Below are 19,204 nucleotides of genomic sequence, written 5' to 3' on the forward strand. Positions count from 1 at the left end.
CAGGAAAAAGCCCATATAATTGTTTAACAGTTCAATAGCTTACACGTAAAAAGAACTATAAATGTATAGTTATGTCCCAGCGGTCAATTCCTTCGCTAATCCGAAGATAATACCCAACCATATACCGTACGCGGAACAAACGCGAACAACGACCAAAAGCATGAAATAGGTTACTAAACACCTACAATGAAGCGTACAGCGTACACAAACACTACATCGATACCGCCAGCGAGGACGGCCGGTGACACATGTCCCGAAACTAACATGTTGTTCATTTAGAGCTCGGCGCGGCGGCCGCTCACATATCAACATGTACCCTGAGCACATTTCAGACGCCATTGTTGTAATTACAGCCAGTGAGCTTTGTTACTGCTGGCGTCATTGAATTATACTCATAAATACGCCATATCATATCAGGGACTTCGGAGGGAGGGTGTTTAAATAAACTAACATCAATAGAATAAGTTGGATGTACGTAAACGTCGTGATAACTATTGCTAAGCTTCGCGGGATGCAATAAAAAACCTTACGACTTAAATGCTTAGTATTGATGTGCTAAACTCAAATAGCTTAAAATAGGCAAGTAAGCAGAGTGTATTGTTTGGAGACCTAGCAAAGATCGTAAAAAGTTCGATGTGCCATTGTATAAGCGCTGGTTTACGACCAGCTGGAATAGCCTTTCTTTGTTTCAAATACCTTTGTTTGCAACTTTTGTTCGGGTATTTGTTACAGCTCTTTCCAAATAACGTTTAATCCATAGTGCACGTATCATTTCTATTTCAGTTGAACAATGAACATGTTCGTTGATTTGTCGTATTTAAGTACTTGGTAACAATATTACTACTGGAGCTTAGCATGGTGTTTTGTGCATCAACTTGTGGCTTTCGGTGGTGCCATTAATTTCTAGCCATTTCAGCGACCAGACAGTGAGTTCCTATAGTAGAGCTGCGAACCTACTGTCCTTTCCAAGATAACATAATCAAACTTAATTAAAGTGTTTTTATACTCGTGATTTAGACGGATGTCAGTATATTTATGTTTTACGTGTGTACTCAAGTAAATATTTACGTTTGTAAGCCAACACATTACACAAGTACTTACTAAAGCTTTGATGATACCCGACACACCTAGTCAAATCTCTTTGATGTGGTTTACACAAACAACATCTGACTCCACTTTGCAGATATGAGTAAATATTAACATAAAGCTGCGCTCCCACTGCTGAGCCACGCCTCGCCGGATTACTTTAAACTGAAAGACAAAGTTGAAGAGTGTGGAGTGTATTAGTTATTGCATGAAGTGTGAACGTAGCACGAGAATACGCAGATTGTTCTGAGACAAAACTGGGACAAGACGTTCGGCCGCTCCGCCGGCGACTAAAGTGGTTACGTCGAAGTTAGTCCAGCGAAGTTCGCCGTCCACACGACGAGGGCCTACACCGGCTTCATGAACACGTAGTTCCTATCGTGACCATGCCAAATACGACTTTATAACCATGCATTAGAAGAAGCGATGGTATCTTGTGATCGAAAACAGTTTGTTGTCCCTAATAAATAAAATAAAATAAAAATAAAAATAAAAAAAACACTCACATTTGCAAAACCGAAATAGCCCTTCAGTGCAAGTAGAACTTTCACAGTTAAAATGGATTGCTTGGACTAAAACCAACAGTTTAAAAAGCACATAATCATTGCCATGTCTAATTGTAAGGCCTTTTATAAACTCGGTTCCACTGTAAATAAACTCATCTGCCAAAGTCCGTAATTAATTCTGTTCATTTCTAACTTCCTGTCGGAACTTTTTTAATTAGCATCATCGTGCAGGACTGGCCGACTGCCCGGTGAATATTTAATGCAGCTCTCTCTAAAAATGTCCCCTGATTTTTTCTGTTGTTCCAAAACTATATTTTTGCTGCGCTACATATTTTTATTCGCTTGTTCTATGCTGTATAAAATTCATATTAAATAATGAATTCACGTTTTTTGTAAAAAAATATATTACGGGTATGTACTTTATACTCATTATTCTAAAAATAAAATTGAAATAAATGAGAAAATAAACATTTTGGTTTTGAACACAGCTGTTTCTGACCTAAAGTTGAAAGCGAATAATAAATAATCCTTTCCCAATTAGCGTTGTTTCACTGAAGTTACCATTGAATGAACAGGTGAGGGCGAGGCGGCCATGTTGCCGGCTGCTTCCTGTTGAAGTTCCATCTCGAATGATTCAGGAATATGCTCAAACCGTTGGTACTCGTACGCTGACTAGCCGTAAAGGTGCCAAAATATCTATATTTGGATACTTTTTTGTTTGTATGACGAAAAATATCAGCTTCGTAACAAACAATTTTTCATAAATCATGCTCTTATTTATGGTATACGTTGAATGCATTTTCAATATTAAATAGAAAAAAAAAATAGATCAAAACCTAAATAAATAATCGATTTTTACATTAAACTTTTTCTAATAATATACCTTTTTTAATGCGCAAGTTTACCTCGGGGTAATTGCTTATTTAATTCCTCGAACACATTAAATCCTGTGTCCGAATTAAATAAGAATCTTTCACCTCTTGGGTAACATTGTACTATTAACGTATAGAATAAAATACCAGTAAAAAATACAACTACCATCATTTAATTATGCGGTAGCCCACACTGGGCAGCTTACTTTGCACGTAAAATAAACTGCCCGTAGCGCGCCAGCTAATCCTAATAGTCGTAGCCGGCTACGGCGTAGCTCGTAGCGCGGCGTAGCTTGCCCACGGCGGCGTAGCGGAGTGTTTGTTTCTAGTAATAAAAAAGAATAACTATGTGCATTCACTTCTGTTTGTTGTTTCATGTTATAGGTGTTGGTTTTTATAAAAGTATAGTAAATTAGACCGATATGGAAAGATATATACTTCACTTATTTAGTTTTTCGTTCGTTTGAGCTAAGTAGTCAAGGTTAAAAAAGTAAAGGTTAGTGAGTCATAAATCTTAATGGCATGTGGATGTGGGTCAACAAATTATTCTTATTTTTTTTAAATACATAAATCCGTATCTCATTTATTTAGTTTAGTAAACTTAAGATTTTCTTAGAATTTTAAGATATGGGTATGAAGCATACATTATGATAGTACCATAGTACCATGAATTGCACCTCATCATCATCATCAGCCAATAATCATCCACTGCTGGACATAGGCCTCTCCCAAGGAGCGCCACAACACTCGGTCCTCGGCCTTCCTCATCCAACCACTACCCGCCACCCGCCTAAGGTCGTCAGTCCAGCGGGCAGGAGGGCGTCCCACGCTGCGTTTGCCTGTTCGTGGTCTCCACTCGAGAACTCGTCTACCCCAACGGTTATCGGTTCTTCGGCAGATATGACCAGCCCACTGCCACTTCAGCTTGCATATTTTGACAGCTATGTCGGTAACCTTAGTCCTCTGACGGATAACCTCATTTCTGATACGATCCATCAGAGAAACCCCAAGCATAGCTCTCTCCATAGCACGCTGAGCGACTTTAAAGCGAATTGCACCTATTATGTACATAATGATGGCTAGTGGAACATGCCCCCTCGACCACGGATTAAAGGAACGGTAAATTAATACTGTCATAAAAAGGGTATCATCAATTTGTTTTATTATTATAGCTGCCCTGACTGAGAATCGTTACTAAACTTACCTTCAAGTAAACACTCAGCTTCGATATAAAAATATACTTATATAATATAGTATAAAATAAACATAACAACATATAGCGTAAAATGTAAACAAGTTTTAAAATTTAAACAAATTCTTGTCTTTTCTTTTTCAAGCGTCCAAGATGTTGAGTGTACATTTCTATAGCGTGTAGTTTTCAAAAGGTACGTTTGATGAGGTAAGTAGCCGCGGCGGACGCGCTCTGCACAAAAACCTGCAATTTCGTTTTCTGCAGCGCTCTCTGCCAGCTGGAACAAAACTACCTAAGTAGGTGCGGCGTAGTGACATGAAAACTGTGTCACTTGCCGACGGAATTAAAAACGTGAGAAAACTGGGAAAATTTTACTGAAAACCCCCAGGTAAAGTAAGAGGCTTGAGTGCGCTATTTTCAACATAGTTACAGGAATTGCGTAGCTTTCGCCGAGACACATTCTTAAAACAGGTTTTCTGGGACAAAATGCAAATATTTTATATAGTTTCGTTGTTGTTCTTTTATAGATTGCTTCCCTTCATTTTATATACGATTCATTCAACGTGTCAATACATGAAATAAGGGAAATATTTTTGCCGTTTATTCTTGAAGAGGCTTCGGGTTCTTTGTTCCGGGAGTGTTTCGGCTGACCCAAATACCCGTAGAAATCCTTGCTTCTCGTAAAAGACAACAATGTGAAGGTATTTCGAGAACTTTCCATTTGTAGTGGCTGTCGCGGGTTTGTATGTCAATCGCGAGCGTGGGACGCGGGGCGCGGGGCGCGGGGCGTGCAGGGGAGACTAGCTTAAAGTGGATTTCTGAAGAGATGTGGTCCACTGGAGCCACTGAACTGTAACTTTATATGTAGCCAAGGTACAGTATTTTTAGACATTATTATTTTTCTTGCAGTTTAAAATATTGGCAATAATTCCACTGAAACTTTATAAGGTTTCGTTCGTTTTTTCAAACTTGAAGGTCGGTTTTATGCACCTATACTATTAGCCTATTCAATCCTCAGCGTGAATTTGTTCGTCAATTTCAAATGCATGTAAAGTTAATTATGATAACTATTAACTACTTATGTAACTTACATAACTCAATTCGTTAACAATGGTCATTATGTACCGACGTGCCCTTTTATAGCAACTATAAACTATTAACATAACTATTTTAGCGTAAACTGCATTTAGCCGACAACCAAATGACCTACTGGCAACAAATTCATTAAAGGGTCCCACAGAGAGAGCCACTCCCACAGTAAAAAAATAAAAGTAGCTATTCGTTGCGACTTCAGCTAGATTGGAAGTAAATCCGTAACAAAAAACATTAGCTAATCTGTTAAAACTGTTATAAAAGTGTGTATGTACTCACGTAGATACAAAACATTTTAATATACCTACAGTAATATTCTGGGAAATCCTTTTAAAAACAAAACTACGTTTGTATGGGAGTTTCGCTTTAAACGCGAAGTTGCGAAGTATAATATGTGTGTTCAAAGTTGCAGGTGATTAATGCATGCAAACTGCTACAAACGCGGCCAACTTAGTTGTTCGTTCAGAGGTGCAGCTCGTTTCAACCAAAGCTGAGGAAGTTTTAATTTCAATAGTTTATGCATATTTTGCAGTACTTAACAGTTATAAGTTATAAGTAAAGTTCTATTCGTGTCATCCAGATAAGTACACTAATAAGCAATACCAAATTCACTAATAAAATACTGATACCAAAAAGGCTCCAATTTATTAAACTTTGATAAAAATTTGAAATAACAATTAGTTGGTAATATTCTGATGCGCAGCGAAATGTTGCTAGCCTTTCCAAGAGCCTTTTCCCTTTAGGAGTAATTTGGTGCTATGTCATATCATAGTATGTCATTTTCTGACTCGCGAGAGTAATAAAAACTATACCTCTTGTATACCGCAAGACTGATTTAGATTTATACAGGGTGTGTTTCGGAAGGCGCGCGTGTTCCCCCCGACATTAGCGTGATTCCTGAAGGGTTGGCGTCGGATGAAGCACTCTCGGCGCAGTAAATCCCGCTAAATGCTTTATCTACAGATTTTACGCGGGCTTGTGACCCGCAATTAAGTTGTTTTGAATGTTTTTGTTAAGTACTTCTGTTGTGTGCACTGCGTGGTTAAGTGCTTCTTAGTACATTTTAGTATTAAGTAAACGGACTACAATGTTTTCACTCATCATAAAATATTGTGTACCATATGTACCATAACGGCCGTAGTTTTCATTAAGTTTCTCTTCTATGATTTCATCCTTTCTAGTGTGAGCTATGTGAGTCATGCTTGAAGCTCCGCTCCAATGACATCATCTCCATCGTTCAGACGTGACTAATGAGTTGATGTCCTTTTCTGCGATATTTCATTCCATCAAATGTACTCCGTCCTGTTAAGATGTGTGATAAAGCCTTGAAGTTGAAGATTGTTCGTCCTGCTAAAATTTAGAATGATTTGACTAATTTTGGATTTAAATGATATGTGAAATTTCAAGGAAGGTTTAAAAAAACTAAATTTTGTTTTCCCTTCGTACAATTTCCTATTCTGAGGTTAGGCATAATTTTGGGGCCGACGATACAACACAATACAAACCGCAGGCATATAAACAGAGTGCCTTTATCGGAAAGCACCCTAAAATAACTGAGCAATCGCGTAGCTCGTGTGGGTGACACGTAATTACATTCCTTTATTCCTTTGTGTGACCCCCTCGCCCCGCCGCCGCCCCCGCGCCGCTACGCCGCATGTCGCACCACGTGAAAGAACGCACATTATCTATATCTACTCCACTGTCTGTAATTTCCACGTAGAACGGAAAAGAACAGCTTCAGGCGGCGAAAGTAATTGAGGGAATCGTACGGGTTGAGTCATCCTGAACTTAATGAGTTGCTCATCAGAACTCCCCTTGAGCGAAAATACAAGGAAACACTCTATTCCAGTATATGTTCGATAAATTGATTGTAAATTTCTTTGAACTGAACCCCGTCGAAGCGTCTACAGAGATAAAGTGGTATGAGTAACGAAGGGAATAGTAAGAAATGTTAATCGTTCTCTGAGGCCATTAGACATATGATTTCATAAGAACAGCTGGAATGGCACAGCAGTGGTGTGGTCGGGCAGCAATTAGAGAGGTAATGTAAATAGCGGGCCGGCGGCGGCGGCGGCGCGGGGGGCGGCCGAGGCAACAAGTGGGTCAACCGGAGCTGCGCCCAGCGCGCCCCCACTGGGTCATGAACGCGATCTGTTCATGACCTACTTTATCTCGGAGAAAATCTCCACAGGTGCAAGCTAATCGAACCGACAAAGCCACGCCAGCGAATTTGAAGCACGGAAATTGGAATTACTTCCACGAAGATCGTGGTGCGATCATAAATTTATAATTGATAGAATGAGAATAAGCAATGAAGTATTTGTAAAATGAGCTTACTTGTATGCTAACAATACATAGGTTAATTTATGAAGTGTGTTCAAAGTGCAGTGAGCTCATCAGGCTGCGGCGCTGCTGCTAACTCAATAAGCCGCCGACAACGGGGCGGAACTATTGCTAGCAGCTGTAACGAGCTGAATTCATCAAACCATTATTAAACTACTCCATGCTAATGAACTGCTGCGATGTTATTGCCTAACTATATTACTAATAAATTATGCATTGCATTCTTGTTCTTATATTAAGGCGGTAACTTATACTGCTTATACTAGAAATAGACGGGGAGTATTTTGTCACCACTATGTATCTATACTTAGTACCAATTTTTTTTTAAATTATATAGATTTAAAAATATTACAAAATAACTCAAAATAAGATATTTAATATTTTTTTCGAGTAAACAAGGATTAGATACCACATTTACAATAAGCATCAATAAAGCTCCAATTTACACCCCATTTCTTAACGAACGTAGAGATTCAGTTTCGTTCAGTATTCTCTGCAAATGCAACTAGGTATTAGTAAGTTATTCAGCGGCTCCTCGAGACAAGTTCCCGTAATTGAATGGAGTCGGGTAACAAATGAGGCGATCAGCCGCCGCCGCCGCCGCCGCCGTTCAGCCGACAGCAGCAATAGCGATTAGATGCCTTCCTGCTGCACTATTTCGGTGGCGGTCAGCTAATATGAAGCAGTAATGGGATACTTTTAATTTGAAATTACTGTAACTTGAAATTGAAATTACTTGAAATTACTCAACGACCGTAATTAAAAAATATATATACATTTTCTTAATAACAATTCATGACTGTATTTGAATTAATTGATAAATGGAATATCCAACAAATATTCTAATATAATTGAAGTATTATAATTAGAAATAAAGGGCTACAGGATAAAGTATTAATGATATAGCCCCAATCCTCTTAACTAGGATGTTGAGTAAACCTCAAATCTACTTTACGACATATATTATTGAAAGTTCTGCTCAATTATGGTGTGAGGTAGAAACATGTGGGTAAACACAACAAAACTTCTCGTCTATCATACTTTTATGTAACATAGTTGGAATTATCTAAAATATAACCGCTTCAAAATAAAGTTCATCGCATGAAACATGTTAAAGTATGAAGGAAGGAAGACTTCCTTCCGCGTCTGGTTTATGGCTCCGTCGCGAGCGCCGCTTTGTCAGCCTTTACACACTTCCTTCCGATAACCAGGACTTCTTTGTACTCGGAGCTCGTTGTACCTTACATTTCTTTCATAGAAAAGATTTATATAAGTACCTACTTATCAGAAAAAAACTAGTTGCCACACTTGCCATACTTATTTTAGTTATATACCTATACCTAAGTAAATAAATAGAATCTACTCAACTCTTTCTGCCTATTATGGGAATGGAACGTCTAAAATTCAGCTAAAATTTCATCGAAACATATTTGAAATAAGCTTAAAATTTTAATAGACATTCCTTTTAGCGCGCGAGCCGATGCGCCTGCTGCCGACGGCACACGAAAAATGTGCAAAGGTATTTCTGAATATTACTGAAATGTAATTTTAAAATACGAAAAGTTGGCATTTCGATAAACCATCACGAACACGTTACGTTTTTATTCATGATACAATTTACTAAGAATACATGGTGTGTTCGAGTTCGAGATGATGCTTGGTTATGAAGAGTGATAAAATACGCCAAAGTCGGCAGTCGAGAGACAGCAATATTGATTTCAGTGACTCGTGATGTATTTCAGGCTCCATCTGTTGCTCTTCATAAAGTTTACGACAGTATTACTGAGTCGTTACTTCTGTATGAAGAGTTTTATCGCTACACCATTTCGGCTCGCGGAGTGGGTTCCTACTACACGGTAGTTTTTATCGCGATCTTTACTATTTTCTCTTATTCAAATAAGCCACAATATAACAAGTTGGTAAATATTTATTCCATTGTTTATATTATACGAAAGGAACACACTGTATTATGCGTACTTATAGGTACCTATACGTGTTTGTTTTATTTTCTTTATTTAACCGACATCTTTCCTTAAAAAAACACTATAGCTTGCCCACGGTTTGTCGTGTAAGTCTACATCCTGGATTAACACATAAACCTTTTAAGACCGAGGGTTGCCCGCGGGAAAAGCTATTACAAGGGCCAGTACAGAAACCTGAGAACCTGGTATCTTTGACACAGCTAATGATATCGGCTCTGGTTTACTTGCACCCCACTATACGTAACTTGTGACATTTCGTTCCAGATGGTGGCGACCGAGGAGTCGGCGGGCGCGGCGCCGGGGCAGGCGGACAGCCCGGGCACGTTCGGCAAGCTGCGCCAGACGCTCTCCTCCTCGCTGCTCACCGCGCAGGACAAAGGTGAGGAGGTCACTCTTGTTTATGTCAGCCTATACCTGCATATTCTAATATCAAACAGTATCTCTGTACCTCTACAGGGTGTTGCAAAATTGGTATACTAAGCCGAAACCTACATGTGCAGCATGTTATATGTTAGCCTGAAACTGAAATCAGAATTTGGAAATTCCGAAAAAAAAAAACCATAGTAAAAGTCACGTGACCAACAAAGTTACTATGGATAATAATTTTTTTTTTCGCTAATTTTCAAATTCTGATTTCAGTTTCGAGCTTAGATATAACATGCTGCACATGTAGGTTTCGGCTTAGTATACCCTTTTTGCAACACCCTGTATACTACTGAACAACTTTGTTTTTTCGCCTTTAGGGCGCTTTTCCAGATATGTGCTATGCTACGTTCGTACTTTTGATATGGATGAATTAAAATAAATAATTAATGCCACTATAAAAGCTACATTTAAATATCGTCGTCTCCAATAAGCTAAATACCTAACAGTGCTTGATTCACATATAGATAGGTTTCCATATTCCATGAAATCATATATTATTTAAGTAATTCATGTGTGTACAACGAAAAAAATATTCGTATTGTGTGTTAACAGATACAACTTAAGTATCGATAATAGTTTTTCCATGGATAGTTAGATAGACAAATGAAAAATATACAAAATCACTTACGTATTTTTTAACCGTTATTTGTGTTAGGAACTAATGGTGTTGATGTAGGCGACATCCACATAGTTAACTGCTACTCCGCAATCCACTGACCATAATTACAGCATTATTTCGATTCTTTTTTCATAAAATTATGTTTGCTGTAACATTCGTTGTTTGTGGTGACCTAACTCATTAACTATTCCAGGTAATGCTTACCAGTTTTATAGCTAGATCCGGTTCTAGATAAACTTCAGGTTATTGATTTAATTCCTCGCTGAATAATAGCATCGTACTAATCTACCTGTCGGTGAACCGTTAGTGCAGCAAATATTTTAAACATTGTTCGCAATCCGCTAGAATTGAAATTCGCTGCATGTTCAACATATTTGGCGAAGCTATTGCAAATAACTTTTTGAGAATTTCTGCGGAGAATTTCGTTGTGAAATTTTCAGTTAGAGGCTTAACGAGGTATTTGTCTAACTGCTTATAAAGTATGTATTTTGTAATAAAGTTCTTATTTCGGATGATAGATTGACTTAAATATTTATAATCCCGGTTTTTATTATTATTTTGGCAAACATAATAATTAAGTACTCTCTGATACCGTCGAATAATGGCTGAATTGCGTACCGTAACCTGACTTCGCACTCGTTCGATTTGATAAGCTTTCATTGAATTGAATTCAGTGAAACAGAAACTTGGCACTTTATTACATTTTAAAGTGTCAAGCCCATGATTAATTAAGCCTACTTTTATTGACTTCTGAGTGGTCATGGATTGATATTAAAATTTTATGGTTGTCCCTGTAGGTATAAAATTACGATGTGCAAATTTTTTTTTACATAAGTACCTATACAGGGTGTTGTAAAAAGGGTATACTAAGCCGAAACCTACTTGTGCAGCATGGTATATCTAAGGCCAAAGATGAAATCAGAATTTCAAAATTAAGGCTTAGTATATACCATTTTGGCAACACCCTGTTTAGTGGCTTTTACGTTTGTTGCCTACTAGAATCTATATTATCTATTTTATAATAATTGTAACCCATTTACTCGCTGATCGAGATTTGGCCAACTAAGGCATCCTTAAAAAACAAATCCAAGTGAAAATAAAAATAACAAACAATATATCACGGAAATGGAATAATCAGCCGCGGTTAGCGTCTGAGTGAGGCTTCAGGTTGGTTAGAGCGGCTGTATTGCGAACTTCATTAAAACAAAGCAAGGTCAGAATATTGCAGGCGGTTAGTGACGCCTATATACCTATAACTCTATCACCAACATTCCATTCCGACACCAATAAATTCCATAGATCGAACCTCTGTAATATTATACGCAGGATGTTGTAAGAAGTTCTATGGTTAGGTGAAAGGTATACCTAGTTGGCTGAAAAATATTTACTATACCCAAATTCCCCGTAGCAAAAAGTCACGTGACCAACAAAGTGTATACCGACATAAATAAGACCGACGTGTACACTGAGCAATTTTCACTGTATGACCAACTCTGAAATCGCATAAAAAAAGGAATTTATGTTATTCTGTGTAGTATAGATACTTTACACACACGCACTCACGCCTTGTACTAATGTACTCCCTTGCGGGGTAGGCAGAGGTGCATTGCTGCACCCACTTTTCGCCAGAGTGTATGTTAGTCCCAATGTAAAAGGGGGCGAGCCTATTGCCATTTTACGGGCACATCCAGGACCCGAGAACAAATATCTGTGTTTAAACAAATATCTGCCCCAGCCGGGAATCGAACCCGGGACCTTCGGCTCAGTAGTCAGGGTCACTAACCACTACGCCATTCGGTCGTCGTAGTATAGATACTTTAGTAGATATCTAATAGATATGCAAAGTTAACAACAATGTTATTGTAGTGTAACGAATAAGCGGTAAAGTAGAACTTCAACGTTCACTAAAATAGCGTTCAAAATCTCTCTGTGAATTTGAATATCTATCGTTAGCTCCGACTCTCGACTGCTAACCTTTACATGTACACATTTTCATATTGCTGCTAACTTTACCACATCGTAGCATTCAGGCATCTACTATCACAATATGCGTAAATTCTCAAGTTGCGAACTATCCGTATTTAGCGGTACGGAGTTTTAGAGTTGAAGAGAGTTAAGGGAACCATGTATACCTGGCATCTAACCCTTATTTATGTCACTCAAGAGGCCTGAAGGCGATTAATTCATTTTCGCCTATGCAAACTAAACACCCTCACGTATTTTGCAGCGATATAGTTACGTCGTAGCGATCATAAACGAAGTTTCCGTTAAATAACTTTGTCGCCTTCGCTGTGAAAATAAACGCCGTGCTACTAACATCGCGTATGACGATCATATTTAAACACATGTGTAAGTAACTAAAACAAACATACATGTATGCCTGAGCCTGTGTACTGATGAATGTACCTATAGAAAAGAGCCGGAAGCGAATCGCATAACCATCATTATGTGAATTAATTACATGAAGTACCTACTTAATACATAAGTACGTATATTATATCAATTACATTATTTATACATAGGTATAGCAACGTCAAAATTATAATTTCCATCTCACCATTGGAACAAAAGATAAATTCCATGAAACAAATGAATTCTGGAACTGGAGGCCCAAGTTGATTTGAGGCAGGAATTTATGAGAATTCTCAATAATTCAGGTAGCGACATTCCTCCGCCGAGCATCCCTGCCTGGCTTTTGTCACTCAATCCACATAGACCGAATGCATTATTTATTTGAAATTCAGAGCACGTTGCATATTTCTTGAATATTCATTCCGTTTATTATTACGTCCTACTTCATTTACTTGGCTCTATTTTATACTACTTAGGGGTCTGTATATTTCCATAGTATTTGCTTAATCTGAGAGACTAATTATTTCTAGGAAATTAAGGAACTAAAAGTATACTTGTAGGATTCTGGAAACTGCTTACAGCTTTCAGCTTCGGAATCGTGGACTGAATACCACTAAAAAGTAATTTAATTAGCTTAAATATTAAGTCCTTATTGCGTCTAAGTATCACGCACGATCTTTTGCATAAAATTAGATTTGCTAAAAATAGAGCATAAAACATATTTAACGCTACAATAACAATAGTTTAACGTTTTTGTGAACACAGTCAATGTTTAATGGATCGTTATTGCAATGGACCTAACATTTTATACTTTGTAACAGACATGAGACATTCACTTAAGATATCGAAAGATATACTTAAGCTGATATTAATGAAGTAACGTGTACCCACCTGTGTCCGATAGAAGGCTGATGATGAACGTGTAATGTTTCAGTAACAAAGCTGGGTCCGCGCGGCACCCCCGAGATCCCCGCGGAGCCCGCGCCCACGCCGCCGCCCGCGCAGCCGCCGCCCGCGCCCACAGCCAAGACGGAACGGTGGGTATACACATACACACATCACACTCATACACATATATATATATATAATTGTATTATGCTCACGAGTGTAATCCCTGAAGAGAAAAGCAGAGGTGACTCGCAAGATAGCCTCCCGCTTTTCACTGAACATTTGTACTCAAGTGATAGGTCGCGAACCGTATCGCTTCTTTTAATGAGCGCTTAGAGTACACATCTAGAATCTAGATGTGCCGGTTTCTGCACGATGTTTTCCTTCACTGTAAGACTACGTGGTATCATTATACTTAAATTCCTTATTTATAATGTCTGTATGTATAAACCACATGACACTGTTTCCTACATAGCGGTGTATTTACATAAAGAGCATCCAAATCTAATATACCACAGCCGCTATATTACCATCGGAACCCTACTCCTAACTGCCTCTTCTCCCAAGAGCATAACATAATGCGTGTGTGCAGAGAGGCGGGCAAGGCGCCGTCGCGCGCGGGCGCGTGCCGCGTGTGCCTCAAGGCGCTGAAGCCGGGCGAGGTCACGCACACGTGCAACGGCTGCCAGCACCGCGTGTGCGAGGACTGCTCCTCCTACTCCAAGCCCACCAGTGACGATGAGTCGGTAAGAGTATGAGTTCTTAAATAACACACACAAATAAAATCAGTACAGAATACATAAGCATTTAAAGCTGAAAAGCAATGAAGTACAATTAAGTGCAGCTGAACTTATGTCCACTGATAAACTGGAACTGGTCTAGCGATGAACTTATTTCAGTCAGGTTTTGGTTTTATCGGGCGAACTTTGGGTAATCAGCGACACGGATGCTAATTTGACTGGCCAATGATCCAAACCCTAGCTACCATAATTTTTATGATTGTCACTGACAAATTGACAATACTAAGTAACTACAACCCCGGCCACCAGAACTCCTGGCGCTGCTCAGTGTGCCGGCGCAAGGCCGCACCGCGTCTGCCGCCCGCCGCCCAAGACAGCACGGACTCTCTTCTCGACGTGCCAGTACTGGACTCGCTTCAGCGGCGGCACTCCGAGGCACGGCTGGGAGGGGGCAGCTCCAGCACCGCCCTGGCGCCGCCGCGGTCTCCGGAGCTGAGAAGACACTCGGACGTCTCGCCCGCGTCGTTGAAAGAGCTTGAGAAGGTAATGTTTATTTTGTGCCTTGCGTTGGAGTCTAGGGGACTGTAGTTTGTGGAAGTACCTATGTTTATTGATTGTTAAAAATTTTGAATTGTTCTCGTCTAACAGCTAGATTTTCACCACAAAATATACATCCAGTGGAACTCTGAGGATAGAAATCAGTACCTATATTATGTAAATAAAAACCTATCTACCATCCTGTCACTCACTTTTGTCATTATGTAAAGAAAACTGCAAGAATGCACCTAGAATCTGACGTACTACATGACTGGGATCGCTTTTTTATAACTTTACGGGCCACTTGCACCAACATATTAAATCTAGCTTTAGTGTCAAATCTCGATTTAAGAAACGTCAGTCCATATAAAATTTGACACTAAATCGAGATTTAACACTAAAGCTAGATTTAACACTAAATCTAGATTTAATATGTTAGTGCAAGTGGCCCTAAAAATTACAAAAAATGTGTGTGTGTGGATCGTTCACACACAGCATCCGTTTAACAGCATCAGTTTTTATTCGAAATTTTGGACACAGCGTACTGTTATGTGTTCATAGAACTCAATATGCCACTAAACGTACTCGTGTATACGATAAAAAACGGATACCGTGTGTGAATGAACCAAAAAAGCAACGCACACACATGTGTACGAGTATGTCTAACCACGCTGCCCGCGGCGGCAGTTAAAGGGCGGCGGGTCGAAGACGCCCGAGACGGGGGAGTCGCGGCGGCCCAGCGCGGCCGTGGTGTCGCCCGTGCGCCGCCGCTCCATGCGCATGCCGCGGCAGAGGTCCTGTGATGAAGACAAGCCTGATGCCCCGCCGGCCGCCGGGCTGGGCGCTCCGGCTATTTCTAGAAGGTATGTCGCTGGTGTTTTCTGGTTTATATTGAGTAATGAAATGAGTAGTTTTAGACTTTACGTTATATGACGACGCAAACTCAGTTTTAGGACATGGAATCGCCCGTTAAGACCAGAAGTGGTTATTAAGTAGTTGTGTTCAACAAATTCAAATTCAAATTCAAATTCAAATGGTTTAATCGACGTAAAATTTTACAATTATTTGTCGATAGTCATCTACCACCATTTCACAAAGGCCCCGTCATTGAGAAGGAAAGAAATGGCGAAAGAAACTCCTCGAGCATCTTTTCAACTTTTTCCTTATAATCTATTACAATTTTTACTTATATCTAGTACCTACAATTTTACTTAAGTACCTATATCCATTTCATTTTTTCAATAGCCTTAGCTGAGGTGGACAAGACCACGCGTTTTTGTCGTTTAAATAATCATTTATACTATAGTAAGCTTTACTACATAATGTAGCTTTAACATAATTCTTAAATTTTTGCTCAGTAAGGTTTATTGCTTCACTTGATAATTTATTATAAAAACGTATACAGTTCCCCATGAATGATGTGTTTGTTTTCGAAAGTCTGAGTGTGGGGAAAAGCAACTTATTTTTGTTTCTGGTCTCAATACCGTGAGTGGCTCCTACTTTACTAAATGAATTTAAGTTTTTACGAACATACATAATATTTTCATAGATATATTGGCATGGAACAGTTAGTATACCTATTTCCTTAAACGTATCTCTTAATGAAATTCTAGACCCTAATACATATATGGCTCGAATTGCTCGTTTTTGCAGAACAAAGATTTGATTAATGTCAGCCGCTCGTCCCCACAATAGAATTCCGTAAGACATAACACTATGAAAATAACTAAAATACACAAGCCTGGCTGTATCTACATCTGTTAACTGTCTAATGGTTCTAACCGCATAAGCTGCAGAACTCAATCTACCGGCTATCCTCTCAATATGGGGTCCCCATTGCAACTTTGAGTCAATTGTAATACCCAGGAATACCGTTTCATTTACTAACTCTAGCTTATCGTTATTCAATGTCAAATATGTCTCTACTTGTCTTACATTAGGCAAAGTGAATTTAATACATTTTGTTTTCTTGGAGTTAAGAGCTAAATTATTTACAGTGAACCAATTAGCAACTATGGAAAGAGTACTGTTTGCATTGTCAAAATTGACTTCTTGTCGCTTCAACTTAAATATAAGTGAAGTATCATCAGCAAACAGTACTATCTCACATAATTTATCTACCAGAAACGGTAAATCGTTAACATATACAAGAAACAAGAATGGTCCTAAAATCGAGCCTTGGGAACAACAAAAACAAGTACAGTAATCTCTCAAAGATCTTTCAATTAATAAGAAATAATATTCTCTCTTAGTTGAAGGTAATTTGGCAGTAGGAATCCTTAACAACACTCGTCATGCACATTTCCCAGGGCGTCAGCAGTGGACGTGCTGGGAGGCGGCGGCGGCGGGTCGCGGCGGCCGTCGTACCGCGCGCCCGATGACGCCGCCGACGCCGCGCCGCAGATAGCCGGCCTCAGCGTGGACGAGGACCGCCCCATACGACGCAGGGGTAGCCAACTGTAAGTCATCTCATACTTGACCTTAAGGAAGTCAGACGTGCACTCGTCATTAGTGTTAACATTGACTCCTTTTATTACCATTCAGAAAACAAAACAACATCGTAGCAGACTACGGCGTAGCCCGTAGCCCGTAGAGCGACGTAGCTCGTAGCGCGACGTAGCTCGTAGCACGGGCCGTAGCAGTCTATACTCGCTCGTAACTCGTAATAGTCGTTATGATCGCTTCTTATAATAAAACACCACATAACCATTTCATAGATCTTTCCGATCTTTTTGTAGCACCTCATCATATCAGTTATTTACGCATTTCATATTGACTACAACGACCAAAATATATCCTTCCAGGCCAGACATAGCAGCCTTGCAGCAGCGGACGAGCGCGCTGGGAGCCATGTCCGGGCTGGCGCCGCGCGGGTCGGACGCGTCATCAGAGCCGTCAGCCGCCTCCATCGCCGCCGCGCGACAGATGTCCGTGGACGCTGAGGCCATCAAGATCGTCATACATGATGTGGACGACCGCAACCCCAGGCGGGTCACGCTGCGACGCGACCCTAATGATAAGGGACATCGATGTAAGGGTTGCCAATAATGTTAAATCAGTTGCAGTCTGAGCTCTGTTGTGCAATGATGTATCTGATAGATTAGATATTAGTATGTGTGGGTTACACACGCAATTTCGTTCGAAAACGTAAGAAATAGATAGTTCGCAATCAAATAATCGGCAGTACTAGCGCCACGGAAGTCGGTTTATACAACCCGCGCAAAGTTTCTAGACACCTGGCCCAAAAATCTGCCCCTCTCCCCTTTCCCCGCGTGAGGCCCCGCTCTCGTCCTTTTGTAGCGTTAGCATAAGAATTATCAGACGATTACCTAACAATAAATATTTTTTATCGCATACTTTTTGTTACTACTTTAACAAGTAGGTATCAACTTGAATACTTATACAGGGTGTTGCAAAAAGGGTATACTAAGCCGAAACCAGCATGTGCAGCATGTTATATCTAAGCCCAAAACTGAAATCAGAACTTTAAAATTCGTATTTTTTTAAATTCATTTTCCATAGAAACTTATTTGGACAAGTGACTTTTTACTATGGAGAATGATTTTTGAAATTCCAATTTCAGATTCGGGCTTAGACATAACATGCTGCACATGCTGGTTTCGGCTTAGTATAATACCCTTTTTGCAACACCCTCTGTATAAACAAATATTTATACATTTTATTACAATATAACAAAAGTCAGGTAAGTAAGTATGTTTTTAGATAACCAGAATAATTTCAAATATCGGGGCTCTACATGTATATATTATTATGTTTACGTTCTCGCAACAATTTTCTTTATAAAATTAGTTCATTAAAACTGCGCAGTATGGCGAGGTTAGTTATAAAAATACTGATAGCAAAGAGGATATTTTTTGTAATATCGATATTACTTTTTTTGCACTCAGTACTAAAGACAAATGTAATTTAACCCAGGTGTCTAGTTATCTCGCCCGCCTTGTAAATAAAATCGACCTAGCAACATAGACCTTCAATGGAACATTTCTTTAAAGCATAATAAACGTTACTTTTCTAACTACTGACGATTGAGATGTAAATGCGCGTGGTCGACTAACCTGCCTTTCAATTAGCATTAAAACTTTTATGTGTATCACTAAATCCTATTCTTATCTATTAACATAGCAATTAAGGCAGCTTGACGGCGAAAGTAAGTGGTTATAAAGCTTTTGATGACCCTGTTTATGTCCTGTTCTTTTAGCACCTCTAAATAGATAGGTATGTGGTTTTCGTCTTTCTGTGAAAACTAACAGTATACAAGTACTTTTTAGTGTGATTAAATTATGTAATTATAATTCCAGCTCGCGGGTTTGGTATGCGCGTGGTGGGAGGCAAGCCAGACGCCTCTGGGCGTCGCGAGGCAGTCATCGTGTGGACTGTCCCTGGTGGTCCCGCGGACTTGGCTGGGCTACAGCAGGGAGATAAAGTAAGTTGGCATTGAAATAACACGTGTACTCGGCTGCTGAAAGATGTGAGCGGGTTTTCGTGCTTACAATGCCAGTCAGGCTTGGCTAAATCAAGACATTGGTAGACCCTAGTCATATTCCTTAC

General features: G+C 39.5%; 1 protein-coding gene across 5 annotated transcripts in view; it reads left to right on the forward strand.

Annotated features, from left to right (window-relative positions):
- The window catches only part of LOC105387399 (regulating synaptic membrane exocytosis protein 1), a 79,911-nt gene that overhangs the window by 51,317 nt on the left and 9,390 nt on the right, over nt 1–19,204 (forward strand). For 4 of the 5 annotated variants that reach the window (XR_007268016.1, XM_048631554.1, XM_048631556.1 and 1 more), the window contains exons 4-11: nt 9,338–9,452; nt 13,405–13,507; nt 13,951–14,104; nt 14,408–14,641; nt 15,323–15,498; nt 16,945–17,094; nt 17,440–17,666; nt 18,955–19,079. Coding sequence is in view for 4 of the 5 variants with exons in the window: in XM_048631554.1 (XP_048487511.1) it covers nt 9,338–9,452; nt 13,405–13,507; nt 13,951–14,104; nt 14,408–14,641; nt 15,323–15,498; nt 16,945–17,094; nt 17,440–17,666; nt 18,955–19,079 (1,284 nt within the window). In the remaining variant the exon portion in view is untranslated. The remainder of the gene's footprint in view (nt 1–9,337; nt 9,453–13,404; nt 13,508–13,950; nt 14,105–14,407; nt 14,642–15,322; nt 15,499–16,944; nt 17,095–17,439; nt 17,667–18,954; nt 19,080–19,204) is intronic. The other variant, XM_048631555.1, reaches the window with a different exon arrangement.

Source organism: Plutella xylostella, chromosome 29 (assembly GCF_932276165.1).
Source record: "Plutella xylostella chromosome 29, ilPluXylo3.1, whole genome shotgun sequence".
NCBI lineage: Eukaryota > Metazoa > Arthropoda > Insecta > Lepidoptera > Plutellidae > Plutella > Plutella xylostella.